At 39.4% G+C, this 24,437-nt stretch overlaps 1 protein-coding gene across 5 annotated transcripts in view; it reads left to right on the plus strand.

The window, feature by feature from the left end:
* tenm3 (teneurin transmembrane protein 3) overlaps positions 1–24,437 on the plus strand; it is a 755,307-nt gene that overhangs the window by 435,224 nt on the left and 295,646 nt on the right. For all 5 annotated transcript variants that reach the window (XM_062033280.1, XM_062033281.1, XM_062033282.1 and 2 more), the window contains one exon: positions 707–889. In XM_062033280.1, coding sequence (XP_061889264.1) covers positions 707–889 — 183 coding nt within the window. The remainder of the gene's footprint in view (positions 1–706; positions 890–24,437) is intronic.

Consider the following 24,437-nt stretch of genomic DNA (forward strand, 5'->3'; position numbering starts at 1 on the left):
TGGCCTGCCTGTAGTCCAGACCTGTCTCCCATTGAAAATGAGTGGCACATTATGAAGCCTAAAATACCTGTTGTACAACTTAAGCTGTACATCAAGCAAGAATGAGGAAGAATTACACCTGAAAAGCTTCAAGAATCGGTCTCCTCAGTTCCCAAACGTTTACTGTGTTGTTAAAAGGAAAGGCCATGTAACACAGTGGTAAAAATGCGGCTGTGCCAACTTTTTTGCAATGTGTTGCTGCCATTACATTCGAAGTTAATGATTTCTGTTTTTATTTACCATTTACACAACGTGCCAACTTCACTGGTTTTGGGTTTTGTAGTTCAATTAAGCTACTGTAAAGGAAATATGCGCAAACAAAAACACATTTGTCCTGTAATGTTAAATATCATTTGTATGATATGTTATTATTTATATGCTTGAAAAATACACAAATTTAAAACTTTGTGATTTTAGTTATATAGGGGTAGTGTGTTCTCTATAACCAGTATTTTATGAATTGTAACTGACCTTTACCAATGGCAGGGCATTATTGTAGACAAGTGACTTTAGTTCAGATGTATTCTTGATTATCCACATTGCTGTTGTCCGCTTACTTTTCAGTAACGTCATCATTATTTTTCCCATGCATTTTTGATTTGACTCACGTCTTATTTCATTCAATAAAATTATTCCCTTTTGTTTTCTTTTGAACTGTTTTTCATAGGTTCCCCCATGCCCTCTCCCTCCTGTCCATCATCTGTCATTGAACAAATACATCCCCAATCATCCCATCTACATGACAACCAAGTGTTAAGTGACACATCCGAGCCCGAGCCCGAGGAAGAGGAAGAGGAAGAGGAGGAGCAGGTGGATTATAGAAGCCGATTGTACTTACCGGTAAACCATGGTAATTAAATATATTTTTTATTTGCAAAGATTTCAAACGCTCCTTGTTGGCTTCCTGCTGTGACAGTTTTAATTGAACTGACTGCTAAAGGGCCCTTCTAATGCTGACAGCAGAACCTGCCTAAACAATATGATTTATATTACGTGTTGTACAAGTAATTTTTAACTTTTATTGCCAAACATCAATAACCCATGTCCATACAGATTATCACCAGCTTGTCGTTCAATTTGTAAATAAACAGTTGTGTTCATTTACAATTACATAGCTCTCAAGCCCCGTGACCCAAACGGCCGGCAAATAGGTACTTTTCTCTGGTTTATAAGTAAAACCTCCATTAAAAGTAAACTGATGTTTCTGAATGATTAGTTCCAGTGTAGACAAAGATGTGGATGTTGTTGTTGTCGTCAGTCTTTACAAGAAGGTTCATATATACCGTATTTTCCGGACTATAAGGCGCACTTAAAATATTTTTTTTTCCTTAAAACTCGACAGTGCGCCTTATAACCCGGTGCGCCTAATGTACGGAATACTTCTGGTTTTGCTCGCCGACCTCGAAGCAATTTTTGTTTGGTACATGGTGTAATGATAAGTGTGACCAGTAGATGGCAGTCAAACATAAGAGATATATGTAGACTGCACTATGATGGCAATATGTCTCAAGTAAACAACACCAACATTGTATATGTTCAATTGAAAATATAGAACATTACACACGGCGCTCAAAAATCTATCAACATATTTTAGTAAGACTTTGGTAAGCTATGAAGCCGCTCCACTTGGTGGACTTTCAGCGCATTAAACATAGGAGTATTATTACAGTGTGTCTATAAGGTAAGACATATTATCTGGCGTTTTATTACGCAATATTATGCAAAATCAACTTTTCTTACCTTCTGGTGCCTGCTGATCTGTATTTGGGATCTGCATAAATGCTGAAAAATTGCGCGCGTCCGCCTTTGTAGTCCGTACCGATGACATAGTCGATAGGCTTTTTCTTCTTCTTGTTATGGGACATTCATCCTCCGCTGTTGCCATTTCTAATATAAAGTAGTGTAAAGTTCTTACTTATATCTGTCAGTAAACTCGCCATGAAAGCGCTAAAACATACCGGTGTAGTGAGTTTACATTATTCACCCAAGGAACTTTAGTTATTAGAGAGTTCCAGTCGGACGGTTTTTCCCATTGTTGTTGTTTCCGGATGAGGAGATGCTGCACCATTACTGATTGAAGTAAAGTGTGAATGTCATTAAAACAGTTAGCTCCATCTTTTGACACTTCTTCCACTCCCGTCCTTGCACGCTACACCGCCAAAATAAAGATGACGGAGAAAAAGACGCTGCCGAAGGTGAACCACATGAATAAGACCACCCACAAAACGGTGCATCCTGAAGCGACTGTCAGAAAGCGACTTGAAGATGATCTGTAAAAAAAATAATCTATCCAACATTTTGACCAAAGAACCACCATTACATGTTATGTAGACCACAAGGAAGTGTTTTACATTTAGAAAAAATAAATAACAATATGACTCCTTTAATGCGCCCTATAATCCGGTTCGCCTTATATTTGAAAAAAAAAATCAAAAATATACCATTCATCGGCAGTGCGCCTTATAATCTGGTGCGCCCTATGGTCCGTAAAATAGGGTAGTCAACAACAGCTGCAGTTATCTCTTCTGGACACACTGCCCCTTAGTGTTTTGGAAGAGAATTACAAGTCTGGTGCCATCCACCACGGGAGAACTACAAATCAAACATGATGCCATCAGAGGGGACACAAGCTACGAGTATATGCGAGAGTATATTGCAGCTTTCAAAATTTGGTTGCATTAGTGTTTGTTATTATGAAATTATTCATGACATTATTCATTACATTTTCCATTTTCCCATTTAAGGGCTTTTGGTTTAAGTTGTCTTCAGTTTTTTTCTGAAATCAGTCGTGTTTAGCTGACGTTCTTCTAGTTACATGGAGATGTGTTTGAGCAATCACCGTAGCAACACAGACATAAGCCAGCAGCTTTAAGGTGCCATTTTACATATTCATTATATTTCAATAACTTTGTTCAGAGTTGTAAAATATTCAATTGCGTCTTAAGACAAATGTGGGTGTGTTATGCATTTTTCATTTCACTTGGAGGCTTTTTTTTTTTTTTTTTGTCTAAGTCTAAACATGCAGTGGCTGCAAAAGTTCTAGATGGAGATTATCCAATTATGTGGTAGAAAGATAGAGAGATTCATGGTCTCAAGTTGAATAGGTCTCTCTCTGAGCTAGTGGAAAACAGATGTAACCTCTTTTTTTTTTCTTTTTTTTTTGGTTGAACTTGTGCCAACATTTAATCAGACTGTTTTGGCCAGGATAAACAGTTGTGTCATCAGGGATAGCAGCGGCTTTATCAATGTAATTGTTTTTTATTTGAGACTAATTCATGGCACACGGTGTATGACAAACATTTCCCTCAGCATTATATAAGTCGGGGCACTGGATCACCACAGATTTCAGTTAAGGAACATTTTCCGGGCCATAGGGCGCACCATAGGGCGGGTTTAGTCAGGTTTATTTTCATACAAAAGGCGCACCAGATTATAAGGCGCATTAAAAGGGGTCATATTATTATAATTTTTTTCTAAATTATAATAATTTGACTCCCGGCCTTGTGGTCTACATAACATGTGATGGTGGTTCTTTGGTCAAAATGTTGCATAGATTATGTTTTACAGATCATCTTCAAGCCACTTTCTGACAGTCGCTTTAGGATGCGCCGTTTTTGTATGCTTATTTACGTGGCTCACTTTCGACAGCGTTTTTTCTCGGTCATCTTTGTTGTAGCGGTCCGACCGGAACTCTCTAATAACTAAAGTTCCTTGGGTGAATAATGTAAACTCACTTTGCTTAAATCAATAACGGAGCAGCATCTCCTCATCCGGAAACAACCACACCGGAAATGTGTGCCGTGAAAAACCGTCCGACCGGAACTCTCTAATAACTAAAGTTCCTTGGGTGAATAATGTAAGCTCACTACACCGGTATGTTTTAGTGCTTTCATGGCGAGTTTACTGACAGATATAAGTAAGAACTTTACACTACTTTATAATAGAAATGGCAACAGCGGAAAAAGAAGAGAGAGAAAAAGAAGAAGCTTATCGACTATGGCGTCGGCACAGACTACAAAGGCGGATGCGCACAACTTTTCAGGACTTATGCAGATCCCAAATACAGATCAGCATGTACCAGAAGGTAAGAAAAGTTGCTTTTGCATAATATTGTGAAACAAAACACCAGATAATATGTCTTACCTTATACACACACCATGATAATAATATTTTGTTGAAGCACAGTACAATCCATCAAGCGGTGCGACTTCATAGCTTACCAAAGTCGTACTAAAACATTTTGATAGATTTTTGAAAGCTGTGTAATGTTCTATATTTTCAATGGAACATATAATATTTTGGTGTTGTTTACTTGAGTCATATTGCAGTCTACACATATCTCTTATGTGTGACTGCCATCTACTGGTCACACTTATCATTTCACCATGCACTAAATAAAATAGCTTCGAGGTCAGTAAGCACAGCCAAAATCATTCCGTGCATTAGGCACACCGGGTTATAAGGCGCACTGTCGAGTTTTGAGAAAATGAAAAGATTTTAAGTGCGCCTTACAGTCCGCAAAATACAGTACTATTAGTTTATTATTTGTCTTAATCGCGTGTAGAGCAATCACATCCAATTATTGGCATGTCTTTATTCTAACTTTGCAGTCTTTGCGGTCTTTCTTTTGTTTTGTATTATGCAAGTTTGGGAAATGTAACTGTGGATCATGGATGACCAATTGTTATATAGTCACTGAGCTTGGGTGCATGTGTGTACGTATGTGTATTGATTATCAGCCCAACATCCCTCTTTAAAAAAAAAAAAAAAAATCGGCAGTTATAAAATACGACATCATAAAAGTTAAGATAAAACACATTTTGTTGTCAATGTTCAATAATAAGATTTTTTGATTCAGAGAAATATAAATGTGTAATGCAACCTACACCCCCTTGCAAAAGTGCCAAATGTTTCATTCCCTCTTGGAGTGGAAAAATCCAGCATGGAACACTTCAGTGTTCACTCAACACATACGTCATAATGTCATCAAAGCTCATATTTATATATTCACACACAGCGCCAACATTCGGGAATCAGGATGAGGAGATAGAAAAAATATAAAAATATCCATCCATCCATTTTCTACCACTTATGATACATCTATTTATGGAAGTATCGGACAAAGTCATGTTTAAGTTAAGTAGGACATAACTGTGGTGCATTCAAGGAAACTTGATTGAAGTTCCAAACATTCGTCACTAGTTTTTAAAGACACAGGGAAGCTTAACCCTCAGTAAATGCACTAATTATAATCATAATAATATAATAATGATATAATTTATTATTATTGCCACTTAAACATAATCCCACATGAATCAGCTAATTTCTACTTGACACTGTCGAACTATTAACTACAAAACTCAAAGCCAGTGTAGTTGGCACGTTGTGTAAATGGTAAATAAAAACAGAATACAATGATTTGCAAATCCTTTTCAACTTAAATTCAATTGAATAGACTGCAAAGACAAGATATGTAATGTTCAAACTGAGAAACTACATTTGTTTGCAAATAATCATTGACTTAGAATTTAACAGCAGCAACACATTGCGAAAAAGATGGCACAGTTGGACATTTTTACCACTGTTGCATGGCCTTTCCTTTTAACAACACTCAGTAAACATTTAGGAACTGAGGAGACCAATTTTTGAAGCTTTTCAGGTGGAATTCTTTCCCATTCTTGCTTGATGTACAGCTTAAGTTGTTCAACAGTCCGGGGGTCTCCGTTGTGGTATTTTACGCTTCATAATGCACCACACATTTTCAATGGGAGACAGGTCTGGACTACAGGCAGGCCAGTCTAGTACCCGCACTTTTTTACTATGAAGCCACGCTGTTAAAACACATGGCTTGGCATTGTGTTGCTGAAATAATCAGTGGCGTCCATAATAACGTTGCTTGGATGGCAACATATGTTGCTCCAAAACCTGTATGTACCTTTCAGCATTAATGGTGCCTTCACAGACGTGTAAGTTACCCATGCCTTGGGCACTAATACACCCCCATACCATCACAGATGCTGGCTTTTGAACATTGCGCCTATAACAATCCGGATGGTTCTTTTCCTCTTTGTTCCGGAGGACACGACGTCCACAGTTTCCAAAAACAATTAGAAATGTGGACTCGTCAGACCACAGAACACTTTTCCACTTTGCATCAGTCCATCTTAGATGAGCTCGGGCCCAGCGAAGCCGGTGGCTTTTCTGGGTGTTGTTGATAAATGGCTTTCGCTTTGCATAGTAGAGTTTTAACTTGGACTTACAGATGTAGCGACCAACTGCAGTTACCGACAGTGGTTTTCTGAAGTGTTGCTGGGGTGATATCCTTTACACACTTATGTCGCTTTTTGATGCAGTACAGCCTGAGGGATCCAAGGTCACGGGCATTCAATGTTACGTGCAGGGATTTCTCCAGATTCTCTGAAACTTTTGATGATATTATTCCTCGCAATATCTTGTTGAGAAATGTTGTTCTTAAACTGTTGGACAATTTGCTCACGCATTTGTTCACAAAGTGGTGACCCTCGTCCCATCCTTGTTTGTGAATGACTGAGCATTTCATGGAAGCTGCTTTTATGCCCAATCATGGCACCCACCTGTTCCCAATGAGCCTGTTCACCTGTGGGATGTTCCAAATAAGATATTTGATGGGCATTCCTCCACTTTCCCAGTCTTTTTTGCCACTGGTGCCAGCTTTTTTGAAACATGTTGTAGGCATCAAATTCCAAATGAGCTAGTATTTGCAAAAAATAACAAAGTTTTCCAGTTCGAACGTTAAATATCTTGTCTTTGCAGTCTATTCAATTGAATATAAGTTGAAAAGGATTTGCAAATCATTGTATTCTGTTTATATTTACCATTTACACAACGTGCCAACTTCACTGGTTTTGCGGTTTGTATATATATATATATATATATATATATATATATATATATATATATATATATATATATATATATATATATATATACATATACATATATACACTACCGTTCAAAAGTTTGGGGTCACATTGAAATGTCCTTATTTTTGAAGGAAAAGCACTGTACTTTTCAATGAAGATAACTTTAAACTAGTCTTAACTTTAAAGAAGTACACTCTATACATTGCTAATGTGGTAAATGACTATTCTAGCTGCAAATGTCTGCTTTTTGGTGCAATATCTACATAGGTGTATAGAGGCCCATTTCCAGCAACTATCACTCCAGTGTTCTAATGGTACAATGTGTTTGCTCATTGGCTCAGAAGGCTAATAGATGATTAGAAAACCCTTGTGCAATCATGTTCACACATCTGAAAACAGTTTAGCTCGTTACAGAAGCTACAAAACAGACCTTCCTTTGAGCAGATTGAGTTTCTGGAGCATCACATTTGTGGGGTCAATTAAACGCTCAAAATGGCCAGAAAAAGAGAACTTTCATCTGAAACTCGACAGTCTATTCTTGTTATTGCTATTCCACAAAATTGGGTGACCCCAAACTTTTGAACGGTAGTGTATATATATATATATATATATATATATATATATATATATATATATATATATATATATATATATATATATATATATATATATTGTAAGAAAAAACTCAACTTAAAAAAAACATAATTTAGTAGGCTTTAAGAATATTTCATGGAGCCTTCAGCCCCCCTCCCCCCTGACTACATATATATCGTGTGCATGCATACAGTATATGTGTGTGTTTGTTCCCCCGGCCTTAGCGGCACACACTGCAGAGTTTTTCAAATCAAAGTCCAGCCTTAAGAGCTTATTCCAATAGGTTTAGTCAAGATCACCTATGAATGCTGCCAGGTTCTGTTGGCTAGCCAACGACCCTGCATCCGCCATGTTTTGATGGGAAACAGACCTTGGCGGTTTTGAAGAAAAGATAGAAGACAACCGCAAGTGCAGCCAGAGCAGGCTAGGAAAGGTAGTGTAAAAGGGAAAAACAAGCAGTGTGAGAAAGTAAAAGTGTTGCTGACAGCTGCATGGAATGATCAAAACAGACAGAACGACGTCTGTGCATGTTTACGTTGCCATCTATACATAATCAGAAACAGTTCTAGAATGATTGCTCACTAAACGTGTGTGCGTGTGCGTTTGTGTGCGTGTGTGTGTGTGTGTCAGTGTGTGTGTGTGTGTGTGTGTGTGTGTGTGTGTGTGTGTGTGTGTGTGTGTGTGTGTGTGTGTGTGTGTGTGTGTGTGTGTGTGCGCGCATAGTTGCAGATGTATGTGTGGTCTTTTTCCCACAAAGTTGTCCCAGCTTTACTTTACCAACCACTCTTCAGCCAAACATCTAAAATATCACTCTCACCACTTCCTGCACTCCCTTTTTTCCCGACTTTTCACTAATGTTTCACTCTTTGCCTTCCTTCAATTCCTCGTTGCATCGTGTAGTTTGTCAGAAAGCACAGTAAGTTACTGTGAAAGACACCTTCAGCTTTACATACAGCATTTACCTTTTGTACTTTGAATGGCTATTTTATTGACTGATGCTTTTTGACTCACAAATACACTTTGGCCACCTGCCTTGACTCACATATAAACTTGAAGTGCCATCCCATTCCTAACCCATAGGGTTAAAAATGATGTGGGTCCACCTTTTGCAGCTCTTACAGCTTCAACTCTTCTGGGAAGGCTGTCCACAAGGTTGTGGAGTGTGTTTATAGGAATTTTCCACCATTCTCCCAAAAGCGCATTGGTGAGGTCACACCCTGATGTTGGTGGAGAAGGCCTGGCTCTCAGTCTCCGTTCTAATTCATCCCAAAGGTGTTCTATCGGGTTCAGGTCAGGACTATGTGCAGGCCAGTCAAGTTCATCCACACCAGACTCTGTCATCCATGTCTTTATGGACCTTGCTTTGTGCACTGGTGCACAGTCATGTTGGAAGAGGAAGGGGCCCGCTCCAAACGTTACCCACAAGGTTGGGAGCATGGAATTGTCCAAAATGTTTTGGTATCCTGGAGCATTCAAAGTTAATTTCACTGGAACTAAGGGGCCAAGCCCAACTCCTTAAAAACAACCCCACACCATAATTCCTCCTCCACCAAATGTCACACTCTGCACAATGCAGTCCGAAATGTACCGTTCTCCTGGCAACCTCCAAACCCAGACTCGGCAATCAGGTTGCCAGATGGAAAAGCGCGATTCGTCACTCCAGAGAAGGCGTCTCCACTGCTCTAGAGTCCAGTCCAGTTTGCATTGGACTTGGTGATGTATGGCTTAGATGCAGCTGCTCGGCCATTCCATGAAGCTCTCTGCGTACTGTACGTGGGCTAATTGGAAGGTCACATGAAGTTTGGAGCTCTGTAGCAACTGACTGTGCACTTCAGCATCCGCTGACCCCTCTCTGTCAGTTTACGTGGCCTACCACTTGGTGGCTGAGTTGCTGTTGTTCCCAAACTCTTCCATTTTCTTCTAACAAAGCCGACAGTTGACTTTGGAATATTTAGGAGAGGAAATTTCACGACTGGATTTGTTGCACAGGTGGCATCCTATGACAGTTCCATGCTGGAAATCACTGAGAGTGGCCCATTCTTTCACAAATGTTTGTAGAAACAGTCTCCATGCCTAAGTGCTTGATGTCATACACCTGTGGCCGGGCCAAGTGATTAGGACACCTGATTCTCATCATTTGGATGGGTGGCCAAATACGTTTGGCAATATAGTGTAGTTCTAAAGTTTGGCCGACAGTCAGGACTACTTCTACTTTCTAGTTTTTTTATTACTGGATGTTTTAAGTGTTGTGATGAAAGACCTATTTAAAAAACCCAGAATACAATTGTAAAGTTTTTACTGAATTAAGCACCCCGAACACAGAATAATTTAAGATCTACAATTTGAGCTATGAGCCATAAAACTTTCAAGGTCTTGACTAATTGACTAGAGTTCAAATGATTTCCTCCATCCTTGAATCGGCATTCAGGAACACCAAATATGAGATGAAATAGGACTTTTGTGCGTAGCGTTCTTCTTGTCATGTATTCTTGCTTTATTCATTCTATCTCTTTGGAACACAGGGTCACGCTTCTTTGTAAACAAACCCCAGCTCTGCTCTATCAAAGCTTTGTCTTCTCTGAGCTGCTGTGACGCAGTCCCTTGGATTACCGTAATTAGACTTAGACAAACTTTAGTGATCCCCAAGTGAAATTGTTTGATTCAATCGCTCAATTACAAGAGGGAAGGATGACTAAAACACTCTTAGGTGTCCTAAAAAAGACAGTAGACAATACCAATAGTATAAAAGTGATAGAATGGTACACCTAAAAACTGTAACGTTAAGTATACTAATTGAACGGTATTAGTATAGTACCGCAATACTAATCAATCATATTCGGTACTATACCACCTCTAAAAAGTACCGGTCCAACATCCCCCAGCCCCCCGTCGTCATCACGTTGTGTCATTGCTGGTTTTACGAGCAGAGGAGCATGTTCGGCAGCGCACAATCACTGAGTACTTACCATCACACACATTTTTAAGGTGAAGTTATAACTGAGTTCTAACTGGGACGGCGTGGCGAAGTTGGTAGAGTGGCCGGGCCAGCAATCGGAGGGTTGCTGGTTACTGGGGTTCAATCCCCACCTTCTACTATCCTAGTCACGTCCGTTGTGTCCTTGGGCAAGACACTTCACCCTTGCTCCTGATGGGTGCTGGTAGCGCCTTGCATGGCAGCTCCCGCCATCAGTGTGTGAATGTGTGTGTGAATGGGTGAATGTGGAAATACTGTCAAAGTGCTTTGAGTACATTGAAGGTAGAAAAGCGCTATACAAGTATAACCCATTTATCATTATTTATCATTATATAACACTGAAACACCCTCAGGAAGAGGTGCTTTAAGACAGTGGTCCCCAACCACCGGGCCGCAGACCTATTGGTACCGGGCCGCACAAGAAATTAAAAAAAAAAAAAAATATATATATATATATATTTTTTATTTATTTATTTTTTTTTTTTATTAAATCAACATAAAAACATAACATATACATTATATATCAACATAGATCAATACAGTCTGCAGGGATACAGTCCGTAAGCACACATGATTGTATTTCTTTATGGAAAAAAAAAAAATTAAAAAAATAAAAATAAAATTTAATTTCACAACCCCCCCCGGTCCGTGGGACAAATTTTCAAGCGGTGACCGGTCCGCAGCTACAAAAAGGTTGAGGACCACTGCTTTAAGACATGGTTAGCTAGCGGCTAAAGTGTTTTAGCTACTTCTAAATCACTAATCCTCGTCTCCATGGCGACGAGTAAAGTACGTTTCTTACAAGTATCATCCCTGCAGGACGAGGAATAGCTAAACATGCTTCACTACACACCGTAACTCACCGGCGTCAAAATGTAAACAAACGCCATGAGTGGATCTACACCTGACATCCACTGTAATGATACCAAGTACAGGAACGTATCTAGTCGATACTACTATGATTACATCTTCTTTCGTTTAAAAAAATGTATATTATGTTTATAAAGTCAGGAAATATGTCCCTGGACACACGAGGACTTACATTATGACAATTGTATGATCCTATAACTTCTTGGTATTGGATTGATACCCAAATTTGTGGTGTCATCCAAAACTAATGTAAAGTATCAAACAGCAGAAGAATAAGTGATTATTACATTTTAACAGAAGTGTAGATAGAACATGTTAAAAGAGAAAGTAAGCAGGTATTAACAGTAAATGAACAAGTAGATTAATAATTCATTTTCTACCACTTTTGACAAAATAATACAATGATAAATGACACAATATGTTACTGCATATGTCAGCGGCTAAATTAGGAGCCTTTGTTTGTTTACTTACTACTAAAAGACAAGTTGTCTAGTATGTTCACTATTTTATTTAAGGACAAACTTCCAATAAGACACATATGTTTAATATACCCTAAGATTTTTTTTGTTAAAATAAAGCCAATAATGCAATTTTTTTGTTGTCCCCTTTATTTAGAAAAGTATCAAAAAGTATCGAAATAAGTATAAATCGCACCAGAGTATAAGTCGCACCTGCCGAAAATGCATAATAAAGAAGGAAAAAAACATATATAAGTCGCATTTTTTAGGGAAATTTATTTGATAAAACCCAACACCAAGAATAGACATTTGAAAGGCAATTTAAAATAAATAAAGAATAGTGAACAACAGGCTGAATAAGTGTACGTTATATGAGGCATAAATAACCAACTGAGAACGTGCCTGGTATGTTAACGTAACATATTATGGTAAGAGTCATTCAAATAACTATAACATATAGAACATGCTATACGTTTACCAAACAATCTGTCACTCCTAATCGCTAAATCCAATGAAATCTTATACATCTAGTCTCTTACGTGAATGAGCTAAATAATATTATTTGATATTTTACGGTAATGTGTTAATAATTTCACACATTAGTCGCTTCTGAGTCGCACCCCCGGCCAAACTATGAAAAAAAACGCGATTTATAGTCCGAAAAATACGGTAGATATAAGAAGTACAGAATGAGGCATAACAGCTCTTGAAGGTCGATAATGAAGTACAACCTGGCGTCTTCCTGATGCAGACGCATGTACTTAAAAGCATGGTCAAAGTTGTTTTCACCCATATCCAAATTAATGGCGCCAAGGTTCAGGATACGCAAAAAGACAGAAGTAGGAGAACCAATACAAAATAAAAGGCAAAAGGAAGTTGGTGTCCTATTTATAACACAGCTTTTAATAGCAAGTACAGAAGCTTTGTTTAAAGTATACTACAACATCTGCTTTAAGGCTCGGGAAACATAAAAAAAACATTAGTTTGCTACTTTTTTCTGAGCGTAAAAAAGATGCCAAAAAACACTCCGCAGCCTTTTGGATGCCTCAGTGACGCCAAGGCCATCAGCTCAGACCGGAAGAAGAAACAACAACAACAAAAAAATGCCAAGTTTCTTTGCAAATGGGGGGGGGGGGGGGGGTGACGCCAAAGCGTATTGACGGTGTCTGTGCTAAAAGAAAAGAGGGAGGTCAGCGCATGGACGAGAGAGACAGCAAATAACACTTAGTGCTTTTTAATCCAGGACCAAGCAGACAATTCTCCTCAACACCAGAACTAATCAATGAGACGCTGAATGAAGACGAGGATTGAGCGATTCAGGGTGAGAGCTGGATGAAAAAAAAAAAAAAATGCATTTCTCTTCAACGCCACTCCTAATCAATAAAGGCAATACGGTGAAAAGGGAAGGAGACAATGAAAGGATCCTTCCAGACATGAGAACTAATCAATGGTACCTACAGTACAGGGAAGGTCACGTTATTTGGTCACGTTATTTATTCAACTTTTTATACAGATTAATTCAAGGGAACTATTTTAATTTCACTTTGTGGCTTATTTTTGAGTCTATTAAGAACTTGTGTGAAATATAACTGTAGAAGAGTGATTGTAATACCCCAACTCCCAACAGGGGCGCCGCTAGGGATTTTGGGCCCCATGAAAATAATCTTTACAGGGCCCCCAACACAGCGGCAACATTTTTTGATGCTATTTTACATACAATTATGCATTTTAATGGTATTTTTGAGTATCATTACCATATTTTTGAAAGAAGAACAGCATCACAGTTTTATAAGTATTATAATTTCATCATTATTAGGGGCCTCTCTGGGCCCCCCTCCATCATGGGCCCCTAGAATCTGTCTCCTTTACCCCCCCTTTTCGGCGCCCCTGACTACCAAACACACACACACACTTGTGCACGTGTATAGCGCAAATGTAACAGTGATCACACTAGAATAGAACACAATAGTTGTCATTGCACTTAGAGAACTACACTATATTGCCAAAAGTATTTGGCCACCCATCCAAATGACGAGAATCAGGTGTCCTAATCACTTGGCCCGGCCACAGGTGTATGACATCAAGCACTTAGGCATGGAGACTGTTTCTACAAACATTTGTCAAAGAATGGGCCACTCTCAGTGATTTCCAGCATGGAACTGTCATAGGATGCCATCTGTTCAACAAATCCAGTCCTCGCTCCTAAATATTCCAAAGTCAACTGTCGACTTTATTATAAGAAAATGTTTGAGTTTGGGAACAACAGCAACTCAGCCACAAAGTAAACTGACAGAGAGGGGTCATAGTGCAAAGAGGTCGCCACATTTCTGCACAGTCAGTTGCTACAGAGCTCCAAACTTCATGTGACCTTCCAATTAGCCCACGTACAGTACGCAGAGAGCTTCACGGAATGGGTTCCCATGGCCGAGCAGCTGCATCTAAGCCATACATCACCAAGTCCAATGCAAAGCGTGAGATGCAGTGGTGTAAAGCAGTGGTCCCCAACCACCGGGCCGTGGCCCGGTACCCGTCAGTGGACAAGAAACTATTTTTTTTATTTTTTTTATTTATTTTTTATTAAATCAACATAAAAAACACAAGATACACTTACAATTAGTGCACCAACCCAAAAAACCTCCCTCCCCCATTTACACTCATTCACACTCATTCGCACAAAAGGGTTGTTTTTTTTCTGTTATTAATATTCTGGTTCCTACATTATATATCAATATAGATCCATGCAGTCTGCAGGGATACAGTACGTAAGCACACATGATTGTATGTTTTTATGACAAAAAAAATAATATTATTTTTTAAATCAGAGTCTGGTGTGGACGAACTTGACTGGCCTGCACAGAGTCCTGACCTGAACCCGATAGAACACCTTTGGGATGAATTAGAACGAAGACTGAGAGCCAGGCCTTCTCGACCAACATCAGGGTGTGACCTCACCAATGCCCTTTTGGAAGAATGGTGGAAAATTCCTATAAACACACTCCACAACCTTGTGGACAGCCTTCCCAGAAGAGTCGAAGCTGTAATAGCTGCAAAAGGTGGACCCACATCATATTGAACCCTATGGGTTAGGAATGGGATGGCACTTGAAGTTCATATGTGAGTCGAGGCAGGTTGCCAAATACTTTTGGCAATATAGTGTACAACTAAATTAATCCCAGATCATACCCGCTCAGAGCAGACATACAATACAAATGACACCATTAAAAAAAGGTAGGAAATGTAAACATGGAGGGGGGAAGCAGCTCCCAAGCTAGCCCCTCTGTGTGTTCTTTCACTGTGCTGGTTTCACTCGGATGTTTACAGCAAGAACTTGCCAAAGGCATTTGCAGAGGGAGCAAATGGCTATTATAGATTAGGAGTGTTATTGGTTTCGGGCGACCAAACACATTCCAATGGATTTGGCTGATATAATTGTCCATTTTGGCTCTCAAATTGATCATAATTTTGCCTTGCAGAGCGGAAAGCTTCTCAGAGATGTTATCTAATTTGTGAGTAAATTCTGAGATTGCCATAGTCTGAGATGCCCATCATGTCCATGGCGACAAGCAGCTTCTGGGCTCCTTAAACCACTGCCATCGTCTATCAAACTTGTCGATAGACCTGAGCCATGTTCACCCCAATCAGCAGATGCCCTGTTATCACTGTTCTAAATAGATTTCTTCCACGTCCACGACGGAAAGAACTGACAGGCACACGACTCGCCATTTCTCCCAAGAGTCCCTCGTGTATCGGGCAGGAAATGTGGCGTCAGGACAGGCAGCATACCCCAAACTTGTTCTTTTCATCGAGACGATTTTGTCAATTAAGCTTCAATTCCAGCTCATCAATTCCTAGTTTGTATTTTCGAAGACTAGTGCAAAAGAGAGGCTCTTACAAAGTTATGACAAGACAAGCCGAGACAAAGAAGCAAAGCAGGAGAGATAAGAGAGAAGGAGGGAAATGCGACCGCCTTCGTTGAAAGCCAGACAAGAAAAAAAACAATCCTCTAATTTGTGTGCGTGCATGTACAGTATAGAGCAGGGGTGGGCAATTAATTTTTACCAGGGGCCGCATGAGCAACCCGAGCACTGCTAGAGGGCCACATCGACAATATTTCAATTACATTTTGCTCAATATTATTTTTGATATATACCGTAAGATAAATAATAATAATAATTAATAATAATACTTTAATTTAACCTAACTTAACTTTATACCAAAAGCACTGCTTTGGAAATCATTTGTACCCCTTTCAGAGATCACATTTAGTTGCCCTTAAACATCCTCATGTTGCACAATGAAATGTAAGCATAGGATGAAGTGCGCATTCCTGTAACTTTCTCTAGTAACAGCATTCCATGATTAATATAAATAAATTAATATTAATAATAAATGACAGTGAAATAAGCACACTTATGACTGAGGAGTCATAGTGTAACTTTGTGTGGTGTTTGAGTTGTCCGACTTTTTGTGTGGCCATAAACGCACCAGTGGTTTAGTGGTATGCGTGTTGGTGACAGATGACAAGTTGGTTTTGGCCTGGTTTGTACGGCAGAAAATGACTAGTTTTTCGAGATAGAAGTGTTTTATTCATGTTTTTGGTGTGGTTATGACCGAATATAAACAGTTTTGCTCAATAAAGTGATCAATATAATTCCTGTCCTCGAAGCATCTCGATAGACGTTACAATAATTGAACGGTGTTGACGAACACCGTTAGGGCCGCTTGTTGTCACTCAGATTTGCATTGCAAAATTACACAGAATAAATGTGTTTATTTTGTTTAGAATTCAGATGGGTTTGATTTGGTGCGCGGCATATATTTGCTGTGCGCAGAGGACGCTTGAGCAGTGCGCAATAGCGCAGGCGCGCACCTTAGAGGGAACGTTGCTTTGTAGTCCATGTCTTGTTGAAAACACGGCATTCTTCATCAACTTTTCTCTTTTTAGCGTCTCGGGGGTAAACCGTGCATCACTTGTCGCTGTGCACCTTCACTCACAGGTTACACACGGACATACGCCCATGAATAACACTTTTCAAAATAAAAGCATCACAGTTGTATTGCGCGCACGACATAGATGTTTTTTCAACTTTATTTTGTAATTTGTGATTGCAGCTGTTCACATTCACTCACAATCACGTCCACACGGAAGTAATACAAATAACGATTTTCAAAACAAAAGCAGCACCGTTGTATTGCACACTCGACATAGATACTTTTTAAAATTGATTTTGTAATTTATGATTGGCCTCACGCGGGCCGGACAGGGACGCACAAAGGGCCGGATGTGGCCCGCGGGCCGCAGAATGCCCAGGTCTGGTATAGAGACTTAGACTTATGTTATTGTCTGCTTGTTAGCAAAATCCCTCACAATCCACGTAAACATGTGCACCCGCCAATGTAACTGTAGATTGCACTAGTCGTGCATGTGCTCGCGTGTAGATATAAGTATAGAAAATGAGATACAAGGAGTATTGATAGACACACTGTGGCTGTGAGATTGTTTCTTTAAAGGAGGGATCTGCAGTCTTTAATATTGCCCAAAATACTTGAATAATCAATCAATATTCATTGGCAGTGTGTTGTATAATCTGCATTATTTTCCCTTAACATTCGCATGCATTTTCCCCTCCATGAAAAAAAAAAAGAAAAAAGTGTCTCCCTCCAGGGTAACATTAACTTTTCTCTGTGGATAAGTGGGTTACAACCACAAGCTTGCCCTAAAGATGACGCATCCGTCAGACACATCCAGATATGTAGTATTAATGCAGAAAGTATGTATGCACAAATTGTATGTCTATGACTATGAAATTACATTGTACCCTAAAATGTTGTAACACAGCATGTTGGTTTAAATGGGCGAGCGAGGCCTGAATAAATCAAACCCGTGAGGTGTTTTTGCCCCCACGTGTTTTTAAATATTTGCATTATAATCCTTCCATTACTATTACAGATAACCGACTAGGAAAGCAATTCATTGCCTGATCTGTTATATTCGATGCGCCAACTTGCGATGGAGGGTCTGGACTAAATGTTTTGCTCGCAGCCTTAAACATAACAATTATCCATGAGAGATAAAATAAATTGTGAGCCGTTGCAGTCACAAGCCGAGGTACCACTGTATTTCTTGTATTCTACTTAGTACAGGAATATTGTGTACTGTATTTTCCAGACTATAAGGCGCACTTAAAATATTTTTTTTCTCTCAAAACTCGACATGCGCCTAAAATCCGGTGCGCCTAATTTACGGAATAATTATGGTTTTCCTGACCGACCTCGAAGCAATTTTATTTGGTACATGATGTAATAAGTGTGACCAGTTGATGGCAGTCAAACATAGGAGATATTTGTAGACTGCACTATGATGGCAATATGACGCAAGTAAACAACACCAACATTTTATATGTTCCATTGAAAGTATAGAACATTACACACGGCGCTCAAAAATCTGTCAAAATGTTTTAGTACGACTTTGGTAAGCTATGAAGCCGCACCGCTTGATGGATTATACTGTGCTTCAACATAGGAGTATTATTATGGTGTGTGTATAAGGTAAGGCACATTATCTGGTGTTTTGTTTCGCAATTTTATGCAAAAACAACTTTTCTTACCTTCTGGTACCTGCTGTGCTGATGTGTATTTCGGATCTGCATAAATGCTGAAAAATTGTGCGCGTCCGCCTTTGGAGTCCGTGGCGACACCGTAGTCGATAAGCTTCTTATTTTTCTCTATCTTCTTGTTATGGGACATTCATCCTCCACTGTTGCCATTTCTAATATAAAATAGTGTCAAGTTCTTACTTATATCTGTCAGTAAACTCGCCATGAAAGCGCTAAAACATACCGGTGTAGTGAGTTTACATTATTCACCCAATGAACTTTAGTTATTAGAGTTCCGGTCGGACGTTTTTTCACGGGACACATTTTCTGCGTTTTTGTAGTTTTGGGATGAGGAGATGCTGCTCTGTTATTGGTTTAAGTAAAGTCTGAATGTCATTAAAACAGTTAGCTCCATCTTTTGACATTTCTTCCACTCCCGTCCTTGCACGCTACACCGCTACAACAAAGATGACGGGGGAGAAGACGCTGTCGAAGGTGAGCTACGTAAATAAGACCGCCCACAAAACGGGGCATCCTATAGCGACTGTCAGAAAGCGGCTTGAAGATGATCTGTAAAACATAATCTATGCAACATTTTGACCAAAGAACCACCATTACATGTTATGTAGACCCAAAGGAAGTGTTTTACATTTCCAAAAAAAGAATATGACCCTTTTAATGCGCCTTATAATCCGACTTTATATATACGTATATATGAAAAATAATTGCCCTATTGCCCGGAAAATACGGTACATACAACCATAGTAATTAACGTTGTAGTATATCTGTTCAATTAAACACAACTGATAACTCTGGGGCAGCACGGTGTTACAGGGGTTAGTGCATGTGCCTCACAATACGAAGGTCCTGAGTAGTCCTGAGTTCAATCCCGGGCTCGGGATCTTTCTGTGTGGAGTTTGCATGTTCTCCCCGTGACTGCGTGGGTTCCCTCCGGGTACTCCGGCTTCCTCCCATCTCCAAAGACATGCACCTGGGGATAGGTTGATTGGCAACACTAAATTGGCCCTAGTGTGTGAATGTGAGTGTGAATATTGTCTGTCTATCTGTGTTGGCCCTGTAATGAGGTGGCGACTTGTCCAGGGTGTACCCCGCCTTCCGCCCGAATGCAGCTGAGATGGGCTCCAGCACCCCCCGCGACTATAAAAGGGACAAGCGGTAGGAAATGGATGGATGGATGATGACATTCTATGAGAATACAACAAAACTTTCTACTGTAACACAACCTGTTGGCTCATAGGACCGAATTTGACGGAGAATAAAGAGAGACCAAATTAGCTGAAGCAAAGGAAGACCCACTGACTAGAGCAGTGTTTTTCAACCTTTTTTGAGGCAAGGCACATTTTTTTCATAAAAACATCCAGAGGCACACCACTAGGGATGATACTCGAAACCGGTTTTCCCGGTTGTTCGATAAGAAAAGTACAGAGTCCTCGGACTCGAATCCCTTTTTGAGAACCGGTACCCGTTATCGAGACCACTATAGTAAAGAAAATAGTTGGTTCTTTATTCGAATCCCTCGGAACGAATCCCGTCCCGACCAGAAATGCTCCGCGTGACATCACAAGAAATGGCGTCACGTAGCTCAGTCATTAGGCGCAGATAGCGAAAGCAGGAAAACAATGGACGGGAAAAAGCGCTCCAAGGTGTAATAAAGTTCAAAACAAAAGGTATAATCCAATGAATAACTTTACTGAGAGATTTGAGCAGGGTACAAACTCATGAACACTTTTACGACTAACCGGAAGCAGCAACCAGGCTAGCAACGCACCTTCTTTACGGCAGCTGTCGCAACGTTCTTAAAACAACCGCAGCACATACATATATATACAACATATCTCCCTTTTTTAACTTTTGTTTTTCTTTCCTTGTAAACAAAACAAAATCACACTGTAGATGTGTTGTCTGTCTAATTATAAATAATGCAGACGAGGCGTGTTGGCTGAGTTCTTAACGTCTTAGCTGCCGAGTGAGACGACATGCAACAACACTTTTCGGGGCTACCGCGCATGCTCGTCACTCCCGTTGCATGTTGGGTAGTGTAGTTGTTATATTCCCTAGCTCATCACATCTTCCCCCCTATAAAGAAATAATGTTAACTCAATAAAGTGTATTTCTTTTTTTAGCTTTAAATTTTCATTTTTTAGCATTGTAACCACATTTGCAAACAACTTTTCTCTTCATAGAATTTTCTTTCAATAAAGAAATAAAGTGCAAAAATGTCAAAGCATCATAACAAACAGTTATGTCAAATAGCAGCAGAAGTGCACTTTTTGGAGAGCTGTATTATTTTCAGTTTTGTGCCCAAGGGACTGATTTTATTTAACACTATATTATTATTTAACACTATAGTATTATTTATACACCTATAGTGATCACAGACACAGGTTGTTTTCGTGTTACTGTATATATTTGTTTTTATGAAAAATCCCACTTAATATACTTTGGGTAACAACAGTCAATATTTATTTATTTTATTTTATTTTTTTAGGGGGGTAACAGTCAATATTTATTTATTTTTTAGATTAAATTGTTTTCTAATATAATAAAAGTGAGCTTTTGTTAAACCAAATATTGTGTGTTTTTTTCCATATACAACAACCTATCTGGACTCGATAAGAGAATCGATAAGTAATCGGTTCGATAAGAGGATTCGTTAATGGACTCGAACTCGATAATTTCTTATCAAACATCATCCCCACACACCACCAGCAAAAAATGTTAAAAAATGATATTCCACCAGGTCGTATTCTGAGTTTGTTGTTTGTTTTGGTTGCCCTTCCTGTTTTGTTGGTGTTTTCCTCTAGCAGTTTCATGTCTTCCTTTGCGTTGTTGCTATCCTTCTTTGTGTGGACATTGTCGATTGTCATGTCATGTACGGACACACTTCGTGGACGCTGTAAGTTTTTGCTGTCGTCCAGCGTTCTGTTTCTGTTGACTTTGTAGCCAGTTCAGTTTAACTTTCGTTTTGCATAGCCATTGCCATTTCCTTTCCCTTTTGTTCCTTTTTGGTTTAAGCATTACATACCTTTTTTTACCTGCACGCTGCATATTGGGATCACAACAAACCATCCTCGTCTCACCCGACACATTTTACAAAGCAACGGCACATTTGCAGATCATACTTATTGATGTGCAAACAAATATTTTTTGGACCAATTAGGTGAAGTTGCATAATTTCCCACGGCACACCAGACTATATCTCACGGCACGGTGAGAAAGAGGGAGAAAAAAGTTGACAGGGCAGGAGAAAAATGAAAGAATAAGGGTGAGAGAGGAGGGTGTATGAGGGTAAGTACACTTGTGCTTCAATGTGGAAGACTGATTAGAGCGTCTGAGAGGACTGCAGCTGCCTGCGTTGAAGGAGTACATGGAGGAGAGGATTGGTACGTAAGAGGAGGTCAGATGAAGAGGATTGTAAGAGTGTCAGAGAGGGGATGGGAAAAGTGGTAATGCAGACACAGAATAGAAATACAATCCAGTTCATGGCACAGTTAGCATGAAGATGACTGCAGAAGTTGGTTGGGTTTTGATTAAAAACCGTATGCCAATACACTCCTGTTTCTATCTCACTTATGGGCATGCTTTTATTGGTTTTGGACTTTTTTGCAATTGCACTTCATGCGGCTGTTTTGCTTGCGTGTAGGACTCCAACCAACGACTATTTTTTGATTATTGACTAGTCATCGACTATCTTAACGATCAGTCGACTAATCGGAGTAGGAAGCATAAACCTATTCAGTTAAAGTTAAAGTACCAATGATTGTCACACACACATACAGTAGGTGTGGTGAAATTCGTCCTCTGCTTTTGACCCATCCCCTTGTTCAGGTGAGGGGAGCAGTGAGCAGCAGCAAGGGCCGCGCTCGGGAATTATTTGGTGATTTAACCCCCAATTCCAACCCTTGATACTGAGTGCCAAGCTGGGAGGTAACGGGTCCCATTTGTATAGTCTTTGGTATGACTCGGCCGGGGTTTGAACTCACGACCTACCGATCTCAGGGAGGACACTCTAACCCAGGGGTGTCCAAAGTGCAACCCGGGGGCCATTTGCGGCCCGCAGCTAATTGTTTAGCGGCCCGCCACACATTCTGGAAATGCCATTGCAACAATCAGAAAAACATTTAAAAAAGTGGAATGAGGTGAAATCTAACTAGAAAACGTTGCAATGTTGACACAAAGCTGCCATGCAGGCTGTTTTTTTTATTTTGTCTATCTTTATTTTCCTTTTTTTGCCATTGCTCAAAAAAAAAAAAAAGACAAAAAATCAATAATAATGAATTATTGACATCTTCAAGGCTCCAATTACTTCAAATATTTCACATTCAAATGTTTTATGTGGAAAAATATTGCATATGTATTGTGTGGTTGCCATATAAAAACATCCAAGTTTTCTTTGACAAAAGAGCATAAAACAAACTAAATATTAGTTCAAACGTAAAATTGACAGATATACTGTATCTGAAGTTGATCTCGTAACTTAAAGGCCTACTGAAATTTTTTAAAATTATTTAAACGGGGATAGCAGATCCATTGTATGTGTCATACTTCATCATTTCGCGATATTGCCATATTTTTGCTGAAAGGATTTAGTAGAGAACAACGATAAAGTTTGCAACTTTTGGTCGCTTATAAAAAAAAGCCTTGCCTATAGCGGAAGTAGCGTGACGTCACAGGGGATAGGGCTGCTCACATTTCCCTATTGTTTACAATGCAGCAAGAGCGATTCGGACCGAGAAAGCGACGATTACCCCATTAATTTGAGCCAGGATGAAAGATTTGTGGATGAGGAATGTGAGAGTGAAGGACTAGAATGCAATTACTTCACATCAAACATTGCTTTCTGAATGTTTTGGGCCGTGGGGGAAATACTGCATATTTCAGTTTTACTATAAAAAACTAAGTTGTCTTTGACAGAAAAGGCATATATAATAATAGGCAATAATAATTTGACTTGTTTTTAACATTTTAATGACTGAGACCCTTTACGGGCCCCAGGAGCCCTAATTGTTAAAAAAAAAAAAAAAAATCTATATATTTTGTTATGGTTTGAAAACAAAAAATATCAAAATGCATGCTTTAATTTTTCCGTGTGCGGCCCTCAGTGGAAAAAGTTTGGACACCCCTGCTCTAACCACTAGTAATAGTTCTTAGTTAGTCTTTGGCTTTTAATTTCAGCTTGAGATATTTTCAGGCTAACAATAAACATGACTATTTTATTCACAAATAGGCATTTATGCTATAGGCATTGTGCTGCTTATTGGGTTATTTCATGAACACTAATAACTTGTGTCCATTTAAAAGCAAAAGTGCTGATGTTATGAAAACTAAGGGCAATCAAAATAGCAGCACCATTAAACACAAACAACAAAACACCAAAGCTAAGCGTCCTCAAAAAGAAACAAGCATTTTGTGGTATTCATGTGTTTAAAAAGTTGCACACAGGTGTATTATTGATTATCGATTAACTCCTGGTATTATTAGCAATCAATTAGATTGCTAAAATAGCCGACCTTTTTAGTAATCTAATAGTTTGCTAAAAATGCCAGAACTCATTGTGTATTATTGTATTTATTGCTTAAATCTTAACATTTTAGCTATCTAATAATAGATTGTAAATTAATTCTTATATGATATTGGCACCAAGGTGCCTAATGTTTGTGTGTATGTATTAGGGTTGTACGGTATACCGGTATTAGTATAGTACCACGATACTAATTAATCATATTCGGTACTATACCGCCTCTGAAAAGTACCGGTCCGCCACTCCCCCGAGTCCCCGTCGTCGTCACGTCGTGACATTGCTGGTTTACGAGCAGACGAGCATGTTCGGCAGCGCACAATCACGGAGTACTTGCAAGCAGACACAGTGTATAGACAGAAAAGGGAGAAGTTTGAACACTGAAACGCCCTCAGGAAGAGATGCTTTAAACCATTGCTAGCTAGCTAGCAGCTAACGTCCAGCCCCAGTCTGCAGTGCTTCTAA

Source organism: Entelurus aequoreus, linkage group LG22, assembly GCF_033978785.1.
Source record: "Entelurus aequoreus isolate RoL-2023_Sb linkage group LG22, RoL_Eaeq_v1.1, whole genome shotgun sequence".
NCBI classification, from domain to species: domain Eukaryota; kingdom Metazoa; phylum Chordata; class Actinopteri; order Syngnathiformes; family Syngnathidae; genus Entelurus; species Entelurus aequoreus.